The sequence below is a fragment of the Amblyraja radiata genome, chromosome 2 (assembly GCF_010909765.2).
Source record: "Amblyraja radiata isolate CabotCenter1 chromosome 2, sAmbRad1.1.pri, whole genome shotgun sequence".
Taxonomy (NCBI): domain Eukaryota; kingdom Metazoa; phylum Chordata; class Chondrichthyes; order Rajiformes; family Rajidae; genus Amblyraja; species Amblyraja radiata.
Genome location: NC_045957.1, coordinates 103,392,696 through 103,407,446, shown reverse-complemented (window position 1 = coordinate 103,407,446; position 14,751 = coordinate 103,392,696). Strand labels below are relative to the sequence as shown.

The window sequence follows — 14,751 nt, the reverse complement described above, 5'->3', positions numbered from 1 at the left end:
CTGGAGAAAAGGAATGTGTGACGTTTCGGGTTGAGACCCTTCTTCAGACTGATGACGTTTCAAGATCGAGACCCTCTTCAGACTGAGGCTTTTGCCAGATTGATAAACTGCATGTGGTCAAATAATTGGCAGTTTCAATGGGATTCAGAATACTAGTATACTTGTGGAACAAATACATCTTTAATTAGCAGCATTAACTAATTTTGGTAAGCTAATCTTTTGATATTTACATGAGATAGTACTTTGTGACTGTCAAATGTGCATATTGAATGACAGTGTTACACTATCTGTTGAATTGGATCAACCTAATGTGTTAAATCATGCATGATTTAACATCATTCTTAAATATTCACATTTGAAACTCGAATCGTTTTTGAACAAGGCCTACAGCAGTGTCAATGTTTCCTAATTTGGTGGAATGCAAACCTATCACTAGACCAGGCCTTTGCTCATTACCATTGTTTAGATCATCATTTTGGAAGAGTAATTGAAGCCTGTTATTCCACAGCAGCCTATTGTATAAATTATAAATATTTTATACTGAAGGAAGCTCAGGAGCACTGTTAAGGTTTTAGTTATCACACAGCTACTGGCAAGCTGTTGTACCAGAATCTGAATGTATGACTACACAATGGAGTGGCCCGTAAGCAAACAAACAACAACAGTAACATATTAAAATACTGCAAAATAATAGTTTTAATGCAATAAATATCTCAATTTTTCCACAGATATGCGTTGCAAAGATGTCTACAAGAAATTCTCAGGCTATGGATTCTGTTATCAAACCATTGGACACCATTCATGAAGACCGAAAAGTCAGAGTACAGAGGACTCAGAGCAGTTTTGATCCATTTGACAAGCCACAAACTCAAGTGAAAAGGGTTCATTCTGAGAACAACGCGTGTATTAACTTCAAGAGCTCTTCCAGTGGTAAAGAATCTCCAAAGTTCAGACGACATTCCAGCCCCAGTTCAGTAAGTCGTAGCTTCTGCAGTGCTGCCTCTCTTTATTTGTATAGATTTGAAATGCATTGTTTTATGTTCTTGATGTAGTTTTCATTTAAATGCTTTTTTTTGCTCTTTGGGGAATTAATGTCTTTTCAATATTTATCGATATAATAATGCTTATCCTTTGCACATTTCATTTCTTGAGTTAGTTCTAAAAGATTGGTAATATTCTTACAGAAATGATGATTTTGAATCTGTATTTGTAGAGTTGACCTATGCTGGGGTGGGCGCACTCTACTCATACAATGAGTAGATGAGAGATGCATCATAAGAGAATGTTGATAAAGGGCAAAATGTTGCAGTAGATCTGCTACCTTACAGACCTGGGTACAATCCTGACTACGGATGCTCTCTGTGCGGAGTTTGTACATTCTGTCTGTGGTTTTTCTCTGGGTCCTCTAGTTTCCTCCCACGAGACGCACGCATTTGTAGAATAATTAGCATCTGGAAATTGCTCCTAGTGTGCAGGATGCAAAAGTGGGAATAACATGGAACTAGCATGAACTGGTGATGGATGGCCGTCGCAGACTGAAGGGCATGTTTCAATGCTGTATCTCTAAAGTAAAATAAATTATCTTGGATTGTAGCAACAATTATGTGATGTATTTGTAGCTAGATTTGATTTTAGTTTCTCTGTGAATTATTTCTGTTTGCAACTTTCAGGTGACATGAAATTGTCCTCAGTAATGTTGTCTGTCTGTCTGTCTGTCTGTCTGTCTGTCTGTCTGTCTGTCTGTCTGTCTGTCTGTCTCTCTAAAAGTCTTGTCTTGTTTCTGTGTGTGTGTGTGTGTGATTGTGTGTGTGTGTGTGTGTGTGTGTGTTTGTCTGTGTGATTGTATTTTCGCCAAAACGCTACACGGTAGCACTATAATTTTTACAGAACCTTACTCAGCGTTTTCTCATTGTCGATCTAATCAAGTTTCCTTCAGATTTGATGTTATATTTCACAAGTTATTGATATTTAAAGTTTTTTTTAAAAGCCAACTTTGAGAATAATAACTGACAAGACGTTTCTGGCAAATTCCAGTGATGATGTCACAATGGCATCTCAGTCCTCCAATCACAATGAGATCTCATTTACATACGCTGCCGTGTACATTTCGATAACCGAAAATGTCATCACAATGTGATCCATGCTGCCAATACACAAGCTATGAGAGTTGTCGGAGTGGGGGATGGGAGGAGAAGAAATGTTATTTAAACATTGTCTTTAGTGGTGGAGTGCGAAAGGAGAGAAGTGAGGGAGGCAGTGACTGAAGGTAGGGAAAAGGAGGTGACAGAGAGACAATGGGATAGCAGCTTCAAGGGAAATAATGAGAGAGTGAGATTTTTGCCCTCCCCCACCCCCATGTGGGAAGGATTGATAGAGACAGAGAGAGACTGGCAGTTAGGCAGTTATGACACAATGCCCTACCGGCTACAATGTTGCTATCCCAGAACACCGAGTCCATCGCAGCAAATTTCCTTCAGGGAAAGAATCTGCCAGCCTAACCCAGCACAGCAAAGTTTAATGATTAGATTTGGATAACAAAAGATGGCCTTGTGGGTGGCACCTACATCACATTAAATCTTAGTGCAACTGCATTTTTTTTAAAGTTAAAAATGAGGGAGGGTGAAAAAATGAGCCGACATGCACAGTTGGGGGCTATGGGTGAGTGGTAGAATATTACATTGGGGGAATGGGTTGTGTTGGGGAACGGGTGAGTGATGGAATCTTACATTGGGGAATGGGTTGCGTTGGGGGACCAGGCCTCCCATGGGGGCTATGGGTGAGTGGTCGAATATTGCGTTAAAAGTGAGACGACCTGCACAGTTGGGAGCTATGGGTGAGTGGTGGAATATTGCATAGGGGAACAGGTTGCGTTGGGGAACAGGTTGCGTTGGGGGAACGGGTGAGTGGTGGAATCTTATGTTGGGGAATGGGTTGCATTGGGGGACCAGGCCTCCCATGGGGGCTATTTTGAGTGGTTATTGCGCTGGGGGAACAGGCCCAACGGGTGCCACTTTGTCCAGTTATTACTTAAATTCTTTCTGTGCCATTGAAAATGAATAATATTCACGGTTAGAAATTTGGATGAATACAAATTAAAACATTAGATTAACTGCATTGTTACAGGTGTAGTTATATGGAATTAAGAAAGCCCCAAAGGAGTTGGAGTAGTTGAAAGTCAGTAGATAGGTCACATTGGGAAGTCTTGCACTTTGATTAATTTCTCTCATTCATATTCATGTAATGAACTTTCTCACTTGTTTGCCAAAGCCTTCATAAATCCTTAATAGATTTCATTCCTCTATTTCATTCATGTTCTTTGCACCAGACTCCTGAAACATACATTCTATTCCCAGTGCTGTCATGGGGAGAGATTACCAGGCATTCAGCAGGGCTGGATTTAGATGAAGAGAGTCCTTAGGCTTTTCCACTTGTGAGGCCCCTCCCAATCCCCCACCCCCACGACTAGCGGAAGATGGTCCACCAGATTGACCGATTGCAGCCAAGCATGACCAATGCGATAAGGGGCTGGAAAGCTGTGCTTTTATTTATTTATTTATTGCCAGTGCTAGTGTCGAGTTATCGGCTTAAAACACTATTATTCTGAAATGGAGGTCAAGGAGAATTACTGAAAGTTTGTTTAGAGACTACAGTGCGTTGAGACCGCATATGTAAGAAAGGCCTATGACAGTGTCAAAAATATTATATACCTTGCTGGGCTCTCACTTAATTTATTTTCTCTGTTGTCAGCCGTGCAACCATGGCAGCTTTTTAAGTTGCCAAATGACAGTTTAGGTGGTCATTTAAAACGGCTTGATGACGCTGCGATAATGTGCTCGGACGAAGTGTCGGTTACCAGTCGGAATTATGCTCAATGAAGCATTCACATATTATTTCTGCTTCATCTAAAGGCACAAACTAAACATATTCACGAATCAAGACATGATATATACCACAATGACATGCAGCAAAATTATAATACAGTATCTCATCTATTTTTACACGTTGCAATGAATGCAATTTATATTATTTCTTCCACTTCCAAACAAAAATGTGGTTGGATTATTCAGCGTATGATCAACCTCAGGCTTGGCGATTGCTTCGCACAACACCTCCACTCAGTTCGCAATAACCAACCTCATCTCCCAGTGGCTCAACACTTCAACTCCCCCTCCCATTCTGAATCCAACCTTTCGGTCCTGAGCCTCCTCCATGGCCAGAGTGAGGCCCACCGCATATTGGAGGAGCAGCACCTCATATTTGCTTGGGTAGTTTACACCCCAGCGGTATGAACATTGGCTTGTTTAATTTCAGGTAATCCTTGCTTTCTCCCTCCTTCCCCTCCCATTCCCAGCTCTCCCACAGCCTACTGTCTCCGCCTCTTCCTTTCTTTTTGTGACCCCCCCCCCCCCGACATCAATCTAAAGAAGGGTCTCGACCCGAAACGTCGCCTATTGCTTCGCTCCATAGATGCTGCATTACCCGCTGATTTTCTCCAGCATTTTTGTCTACCAATGGGATCCCACCACTGGACACATCTTCCCATCTCCTCCCCTGTTGGCTTTCTGCAGAGACCGCTCCCTCCGTAACTCCCTGGTCAATTTGTCCCTTCCCACCCAAACCACCCCCTCTCCTGGCACTTTTCCTTGCACCCGCAGGAAATGCTACACTTGTCGCTTTACCTCCCTCCTTGAATCCATTCAAGGACCCATGCAGTCTTTCCAGGTGTGGCAGAGGTTCGCCTGCACCTCCTCCAACCTCATCTATTGCATCCGCTGCTCTAGGTGTCAGCTGCTCTACATCGATGAGACCAAGCGTAGGCTTGGTGATCGCTTCGCCCAACACCTCCACTCGGTTCACAATAACCAACCTGATCTCCCGGTGCCTCAGCACTTCAACTCCCCTTCCCATTCTGAATCCGACCTTTCTGTCCTAGGCCTCTTCCATGGCCAGAGTGAGGCCCACCGTAAATTGGAGAAGCAGCACCTCATATTTCGTTTGGGCAGTTTACACCCCAGCGGTATGAACATTGACCTCCAATTTCAGGTAGTCCCCTTCCCAGCTCTCCCTCAGCCCACTGTCTCCACCTCTTCCTTTCTTCTACCCATCCCACTCACCCTCACATCAGTCTGAAGAAGGGTCTCGACCCGAAACGTTGCTTATTTCCTTCGCTCCATCGATGCTGCCTCACCCGCTGAGTTTCTCCAGCATTTTTGTCTACCCATTCACACAAGTTCTGTTATCCCACTTTCCTCACCCACTCCCTACACATTAGGGGCAATTTTACAGAAACAAGTTAACCTACAAAGCCAATGCGTCTTTGGGATGTGGGAGGAAACCCACACGCTTGCTGGGAGAATGTGCAAATTCAACACAGACAGTGCCCGAGGGCAGGAGCAAACAGATCTCTGGCGTGTGAGGCAATAAGTCTACCAGCTGTGCAACTATATTTTGTTTTCCAACACACAAAAAATTATACGTTGGTTACTAAAAAAATGAAAATATCAATTTTCAGTCTTAAATCTCCACGTGACGCTATGTCCCCCTTTACAGCTACTGTATGTTTTAATTAAGTTCAAGACTATGGGGCAGTACATTGGCTATAAAGTTGCTGCCTAAAAGTGCCAGAGACCCAGAATTGATCCTGAATATGGGTGCTGTTTGTATGGAGTTTGCCCCTTTTCCCTTTGATCTCATGGGTTTTCTCCGGATGCTCTTGTTTCCTTCCACATTCCAAAGGTGTGCAGAAACCTATTTCAGACCCAACCCAAAATTTAATATTTTGCTTTTGTCCAGAGATTCTGTCTGACCTGTTGAGTTACTCCAGCTTTTTGTGTCTATCTTCAGTTTAAACCAACATCTGCAGTTCCATCCTACACACACGATACTATACGATAGAACTTTATTAATCCCAGGATGGAAATTGTGTGTGTGTGTATATATATTATACACACACACACACACACACACATATATATTTATATAGTTATATATTCATATATAAATATACACCATTTTGTTTTCTTGTTTATAACATTGTTTACAGAGTACTATGTTTTCATATTCTGTTGTGCTGCTGCAAGTAAGGATTTCATTGTTCGAATTGGGACGTGAGAGAATAAAACACTCTTGACTCACGTTGTTAATGTGTGGGATAGAACTAGTGTACGGGTGATCGGTGGTCGGCGTGTACTCGGTGGGCCGAAGGGCCTGTTTCCACGCTGTATCTTTAAATTAAACTAAAAACACGAAAACCAGAGGGAGTCTAAAGAAGGGTCTCTACCCGAAACGTCACCCAATTTATTCTAGCCAGAGTTGCTGGCTGCTCCATGGTTCCCCCGCATAATTAAAGCATGGAATAGTCTTCACTCTACCATAGTTACCCAATCAGACGCAACTAAATTTAAGGTAGCTATTTTTTCCCCAAGAACCCTTTTTTGCTTAAGTCCAAGTCAACGGTCAAGAGAGTTTTATTGTATTGTGTCCCAGATAGGACAATGAAATTTTTGCTTGCTGCAGCACAACAGAATATGTAAACATATACAGAACAGGAGAGAAAAGTTCAGTGTGTTTATATACCATAGACCATATACATACACAATAAATAAATAGATACGCAATAGTCTGTTATTGTTCACAGTTTGTAGTTTGGTGATGGACCCTCCACCACCTCCAGTTTAAATTCCATTTAGAATATTTTTGAAGGACCAGGAAACCAGTTGCAAGATTTACTCCAGGGAGTTACTCCAGCTCCAGGCAGTGATTCTACATTGGCTTTCAGCGGACAGCAGTGGCGGCCAGATCTCCCACAATTCAAAGCGAGGGAGAAAGTGCCCAGCACCAACCAGTTGCCATGGCAGTGCGCATGTGCAGGGCGGCCGATGATGTGCTGGCCGTAGCAGTGCGCATGTGTAAGGCGGCCTGTGCAGGGTCTTGGTGAGACCACACCTGGAGTATTGCGTACAGTTTTGGTCTCCTAATCTGAGGAAGGACATTCTTGCCATAGAGGGAGTGCAGAGAAGGTTCACCAGACTGATTCCTGGGATGTCAGGACTTTCATATGAAGAAAGACTGGATAGACTCGGTTTGTACTCGCTAGAATTTAGAAGATTGAGGGGGGATCTTATAGAAACTTACAAAATTCTTAAGGGGTTAGACAGGCTAGATGCAGGAAGATTGTTCCCGATGTTGGGGAAGTCCAGATCAAGGGGTTACAGTTTAAGGATAAGGGGAAATCTTTTAGGACCGAGAAGAGGAAAACATTTTTCACACAGAGAGTGGTGAATCTCTGGAATTCTCTGCCACAGAAGGTAGTTGAGGCCAGTTCATTGGCTATATTTAAGAGGGAGTTAGATGTGGCCCTTGTGGCTAAAGGGATCAGGGGGTATGGAGAGAAGGCAGGTACAGGATACTGAGTTGGATGATCAGCCATGATCATATTGAATGGCAGTGCAAGCTCGAAGGGCCGAATGGCCTACTCCTGCACCTATTTTCTATGTTTCTATGTTTCTAAATTAAGGAAAGAAATTGCTTTATATTGAATATTAGAATATTAGAGCTCGTAAATGGCAGGAGTTTAAAAAAAAAGTGAAAAAGAATTGCAGACACCTGATTAAAATCTATTTTGGTGGGGTATAGAAACTCCAGTTTTACAAAAACTGTGGAGGATTGCAGGCTGCAATGTCAGAATATATGACAACATTTTTATCCACTCTTTCCAAATCTATACATCCATTGTAATATTGTATTTTTAACTTTTAAAAAGTATTTTTCAGGCACAGAGTATAAATATAGATGTCCTGTTAAACACGTTGAAATATTAGCATATTAAAGAAGGATATGGGCTAAAGTCAACATCCATATTTTCCTGAAGATGCAATTGAAAATGAAGTAAACATTTTTGCATTGATTCAGTATTGATCACATGGCAGTACATTTTACACTTCACTATATGTGACATAAATAACCAGATAAGACATATCCGTCAGCATGATATTTGGAAACATGAATGTATGAACACTATGATAATTGGAATAATCAAGTCAATGGTGGAAGTTTGGGAAATAATTTTCCTCAATTGTGACTTGGTGTTTTCCATGTGAAGGGGTAATTATAACAACAATTTTATAAATTTGAATAATTTTAATTTATGTATGCATTCGCATATGTCCCAGTTGCAGTTTTGTAGTGAGTATTTTTAGTAAAATTGCATAATGAAGGCTGAATTCCAGTTTAAATAATTGTTTTTTCGTGTAATGGATGTTGTAGTACATATATATGACATGATAAAAGCATTTATTTTTTCTTAATAAATTATAGAATTTAGAAAAATGTGGATTTCTGTTGTAATGTAAGTCTTTACTTACTGCCTAGAACGCTCCCTCCGTAATTCCCTGGTCAATTCGTCCCTTCCCACCCAAACCACCCCATTCCCTGGTACTTTCTCTTGCAGCCGCTGGAAATGCTACACTTGTTGCTTTACCTCCCCCCTCGACTCCATCCAAGGACCCAAGCAGTCTTTCCAGGTGAGGCACCTGCACCTCCTCCAACCTCATCTATTGCATCCACTGCTCTAGGTGTCAACTGCTCCACATAGGTGAGACCAAGCGCAGGCTTGGCGATTGCATCGCCTAACACCTCCGCACAGTTCCCATTAACCAACCTGATCTCCCGGTGGCTCAGCACTTCAACCCCCTCCCATTCCGTTACCGACCTTTCTGTCCTGGGCCTCCTCCATGGCCAGAGTGAGTCCCACCGCAAATTGGAGGAGCAGCACCTCATATTTCGCTTGGGTAGTTTACACCCCAGCGGTATGATAACCCCAATCAATAACCCCACTCTCACCATCGACGGCACCACTGTCTCCCCATCTCCCCATCTCCCCAGGCCCGCAACCTTGGCGTGATCTTTGATTCCACCCTCTCCCTTGAGCCTCACATCCGCCATGTCATTAAAACCTCCTTCTTTCATCTCCGCAACATCGCCAAACTCAGACCCTCTCTCACACCGCCTGCTGCTGAAAGACTCATCCATGCCTTCATCTCCTCCCGACTGGACTATTGCAACTCACTTCTCCTTGGCATCAGCTCCACCTACATCAACCGACTCCAACTGGTCCAGAACGCAGCCGCCCGACTCATCACCCACACCAAATCCTGGCATCACATCACTCCAGTCCTCATAAAACTTCACTGGCTTCCCATCTCCTACCGGATCACCTACAAAATCCTGGTCCTCACCTACAAAGCCCTCCACCATCTGGCCCCCCCATATCTCACTGACCTCCTCTCCCCCTACCAACCCTCACGGTCCCTCAGATCCACATCAGCCGGTCTCCTCTCCATCCACAAGTCCAACCTCCGCAGTTTTGGGGACAGAGCCTTCTCCAGGGCAGCTCCCAGGCTCTGGAACTCTCTCCCCCAACTGATCCGCAATTCCGTGTCCCTCACCATCTTCCAGTCCCGCCTCAAGACCCATCTCTTCACCACTGCCTATCCTTAGCCCCACGTCCCCGTCCCTTTTCATCTGTGCATTAATTGCCTCATACTGTGTTTTGTATTGAATTCTGTCTTTACTTTGTGTACTAGTCATGTCTCTACTATTTATTTCATTCCCCTTACATATTTTTCCTCTACATGCTCAATTTTTGTAAGGTGTCCTTGAGACTCTTGAAAGGCGCCCATAAATAAAATTTATTATTATTATTATTATGACATTTTTTATACTGGAAGAAGACATCCTGTCAATCATTATAAGGGACAATTCTAAAGCTTACATTAGTGAAAGCAAATGTTTTTGTCACCATTTAGGAATAGGGAAATGTAAAGGCTCGCTTTTAAAATATTTAAAGATGCTTTTCAGCAATGGAAGTATTCTTATTGTGGGTCCTGTGTATGAATTAATCTAGTGTTTCGTTAGCAGCTCCACTTCAAAATCACCAAGGATAAATCTTTATCACATTTTATTTTCCCAAAGCTTCAGATAATTTTCTAAAATCAATACGAGCAATGTAATGTTTTCCTTCAGCGGTGAAACATTGTGATTCAGATTCAGATTAGTTTATATAGCAGGTGCAATTAAATTCCTTGTTCACATGACAGAATAAATAGTACACATACAGTAATGATAAACGCAACATCTATCCTTCTAATATCAGAACATTTGTGTCGATGTACTTTTTGAAATCAAAATGAGCAGCACATACGCTTTCATGTCTGACAATGTGAGAAGCTCTCGCCTGCAGATATTTTAGGTTTATCGTGCATTACATGCGTACTTCCCTGATAACTGGAACATTTGTGAATGCAATAAGTATCTTATGTTTATAGAAGTAGTTCAGTGGCTTAGGCATCCTGAGTTCCCATCCTGGTAAATTGTGAAATGGATTTAGATGAATCTGATAATTTGCTGGCGGATGTCAGAAAAACAATAGCTTTAACAGCTGCTGTTGTGTTTTAAAGAATGTAACTAGTTCATTTATTGCTTTCAGAAAAAAAACTGTCACCCCATTCTAGTTTACCTGCTCATGATTTCAATTCCAAAGTACATGATTTTGTTGTGAATTCTTCAGGGAGTGTTGTGAATTCTTCACACAGAGAGTGGTGAATCTCTGGAATTCTCTGCCAGAAGGTAGTTGAGGCCAGTTCATTGGCTATATTTAAGAGGGAGTTAGATGTGGCCCTTGTGGCTAAAGGGATCGGGGGTATGGAGAGAAGGCAGGTACAGGATACTGAGTTGGATGATCAGCCATGATCATATTGAATGGCGGTGCAGGCTCGAAGGGCCGAATGGCCTACTCCTGCACCTATTTTCTATGTTTCTATGAAACTTGTAATAGGAAATAAATACTGCATTGTTGCCATGGCCTAGATCCCCCAAAAAATACAGAGGTGACATATAGTTTCTGTGTATATCCTGGTGCAGACGAAACTATCATTTAATATTATTTTTCCTGCTTTGTCTTGCCTGTAATTTAGCTTTTACTTTATTGGAACAAAACAAAAAATATCTAAGTATTGTAATATTTATCTTTGATGGCATAAACTTATGTTTTCCTTTGTTCACACAGATTTCTTGTTTTGCAGTCATTTCTTAATTGATTTTAGTCATATGGCAACTGAACATTATTTATTAAAGCCAAAACATGTCTCAACTCCAAACACCTCAACTCCAAACATTGATCGCTTACAGCAAAATAAACAATATACTGGAGTAATTCAGTGGATCAGGCTGAAGAAGGGTCTTGACCTGAAACGTTACTTGTCCATTCCCTCCACAGATGCTGACTGACCCACTGAGTTCCTCCTGCACTTTATTTTTTGCTCAAGATTTCAGTATCTGCAGTTTCTTCTGTCTCCAATGAATGCGTACTGTTTGGTATTTGTTTTGCATTATTCCATCTGAAGTTTGTACATTATGGTAAATTCACACAGATTTCTTGTAAATATTTAAAAACCAAACAACATAAACTTATCAGTTAGGTTTCATGTAAACTTTCTATAGTGTCAAAGTATACTTGAAAAAAAATAGCATTTTGTTTTGAATGTTGAGACTTTCTGTACCCTAAATAAATGTGGTCTGAAAATGTGCATTTTAAAGGATATCTTTCAAGAATTGCCCTTTATAGAAAAGAACAGGTTAAACAGATCACCAAAAATAATGAGCAGTTAATCCATTTTCTCAAAAGCATTTTTATAGTTTTCTCTTTTATATATTATTGCAGGTAATTGGTCATGTCGATGAATCTAGCTATTTATTTTGATTTTAAATGCTAGAATGTTTTATTTGTTTTTATGAAATGTCTACATTTAATTTTCTTCCCCCCTTTATTACCCAAAGTACATCTATCTATAAACCCTGCGGCAAAATCTATATCAAGATTCCAAAGGCTCTGATATTAACTAGGGAAACACGCAAGGGCTTGGAAGAAGTAGACTTTGCTCATTAGCTGTGTCAGTTTTTATAGCAAATGCATTGTCAACAATGTGTAAGCGGGAACTGCAGATGCTGGTTTACACTGAAGATAGGCACAAGAAGCTGGAATAATGCAACTGGACAGGCTCTGGTGAGAAGGAATGAGTGATGTTTTGGGTCGAGACCCTTCTTCAGTCCCTCTCCAGACATGCTGCCAGTCCTGCTGAGTTACTCCAGCACTATCTTCAGTGATGGATTTTATTTGTTTCTCTCCTCCCAAACCCAATTCAAATCTCTATTATTCCTAATCCTTTTGCGAGCTCAACTACCCCTCTAATATCTCTCTGAACTCAACCTGCTTTCTTGGCTGATGTTGATTCTAAAATTATAATTTATCAGAATAAATAAGGTTTTCACGTTCATAAGTTATAGGAGTAGAATTCGGTCATTCGGCCCATCGAGCCTACTCCGCCATTCAGTCTGATCTCTGCCTCCTAATCCCATTTTCCTGCCTGCTCCACATGACACTTATTTTAATCAAGAATTTGTGTATCTCTGCCTTAAAAATATCGACTGACTTGGCCCCCACAGCCCTCTGTGGCAATGAGTTCCACAAATTAACAATCCTCTGGCTAAAGATGTTCCTCCTCACCTCCTTTCTAATAGAGCGCCCTTTAATTCTGAGTATGACCTCCGGTCGTAGACTTTCCCACCAGTGGAAACATCCTTTCCACATCCACTCTATCTATGCCTTTCATCATTCTGTAAGTTTCAATGTCCCCCCATAACTCCAGCGAGTAGAGGCCCAGTGCTGTCAAGTGCTCATCATATGCTAACCCACTCATTCCTGGAATCATTCCTGTAAACATCCTCTGGACCCTCTCCAGAGGCAGCACATCCTTCTTCAGATATGAGGCCCAAATCTGATCACAGTATTCCAAATACGGCCTGACCAGTGCCTTATAGAGCCTCAGTATTACATCTCAGTTTTTCTATTCCAGTCCACTCGATATAAATGCTAGCATTGAATTTGCCTTCCTTATTACCGATTTTCTAGTGATCTGACAACATAGCCTCTTTCATCATGGAATGATGGATGACAAGGGTACACAATGTTTTTCTGATCGCCAAACGCTTGTGCAATAATAATTGGATTCTAAGATATTCTCCCAAGTAGCCTACTTACCTTCTCATTGTTTCTTATGATCTGTCGCACCAATGAAGCTATTATGATGAGTGTAGGAAAAATGTTGGCAGGATATATTTTGTGTCTGCCAAAATCTAAAAGGAGACAAGATGGGCTTTAGTTTTAGCTTTTTTTTGACATCTTAGTGGTTAGTTTTGGATGGAGATATTGCATTAATATTGTATGGGCAATGAGTTATTTACTAAAATAAAATGTGAGAAGGGATGGTGAGTTGAATGAGTTGGTTTAAATAGCTGTAAAATATGAACAATGTAGGTGTGTGTGTAGGTGTGTGTGTAGGTGTGTGTATAGGTTTGTGTAGGTGTGTGTGTGTAGGTGTGTGTGTACATGATGAAATGCTTAAAATGTATTAATAAAAGCAACAATACCTAAGTGAAGAAGTGAAATTATGTGAAGAAAAATCTGAGGGAGTGATACGTAGTTGCATCTGAAAATAAAATAGTGGCATCTGAGATAATCTACCAAAAGCGCTCTCTAGTTGGATGCCATTAGGAATCTGCAGCGTTTATTAAGAAAAGTATTTTTTAGTGTTTTTAAAAAAAGATTTATTTAATTTGGCAGGCTGAATCTCTTAACCTCTGATTAACCAACAACAGAGCAATTACACTATTCAGCATGGATCAGTTGGGCCGAATGGCCTGATTCCATGCTGTATGTCTATTGGCTCAAGTAGCCAGTTTTGTGGACCAACTTGTAGTCATTGACACTCTCAGAGTAGTTTCTTGCATCTTCCATGTGCTCTCATTAATGGCAGCACCTTCAGCCACCTGAACCGACACTTTCTATATTGTTGCTTTTCTGAAGATCCTTTAAAAGTTCTGAACTACTTTAACTTTGCTTTTGGTCCTTTCTTCTGACATCGTGCAGGTTAACATCTATACTGATGTGAAGTTTGTTGAAATACTTCATTACATAAATAAAGGTACAAGTAATTATTTGATTGTAAAATGATTGTTGTCATGTGATTCAATGAGCCTTAGCCACGTACTGAATACAATATAATGACTGATGTTGCTGACAGAATCACTAAATAGTTATATGGAGCACAGATGTGAGTTGAAGCTGAATTATCTCCAATATCAACTGTATTCTGAGTTATGCATAGTCACAAGAAAAATTAAGGATATGGCAGGCTGCCAAAGATCAACAGTTGTTATCCCAGTTTCTTTGAACTCTTCCTATCCAATTTACTTTTGCCTGCTGACCCTCAACTTCCATCCAGTAGGATTAAGTCAGTCATAGAGAGATATTGCACAGAAACAGCCCATTGATCCAGCAACTACGCACTGACCATCAACTAACCATTTGCACTGATACTTGATTGATTCAATTTTTTTAATTCTTCCTCAATTCCCCTCGAATACTACAACTCACTTAAGCACTTCGGGCAATTTACAATGGCCAATTAACCTACCAATTCTCATGTCTTTGTGATGTGGTGGGAACTGCAGCACCAAGGAGAAACCCACGCAGCGAGAACGGCCACACTGGCTGATCCACTGTGCCACTCTTGCATGTTGCTATTGCACTCCAACTAAGTTGCTACTTTTTTGATGCGTTGAAATAAAACATTCAAAGAGGAAAATGTTGATGCCCCAGGGTGCAAGTTTTATAAAAGACTAAAAACAAAATCA

The 14,751-nt window shown here is 41.1% G+C and overlaps 1 protein-coding gene across 4 annotated transcripts in view; it reads left to right on the top strand.

Annotated features, from left to right (window-relative positions):
- Positions 1 to 14,751, top strand: part of cdk14 (cyclin dependent kinase 14) — a 665,904-nt gene that overhangs the window by 162,112 nt on the left and 489,041 nt on the right. For 3 of the 4 annotated variants that reach the window (XM_033012602.1, XM_033012618.1, XM_033012611.1), the window contains one exon: positions 729 to 974. The exons of the other annotated variant lie outside the window; for it this stretch is intronic. In XM_033012602.1, the coding sequence (XP_032868493.1) occupies positions 729 to 974 (246 nt within the window). The remainder of the gene's footprint in view (positions 1 to 728; positions 975 to 14,751) is intronic. 4 annotated transcript variants of the gene reach the window in all.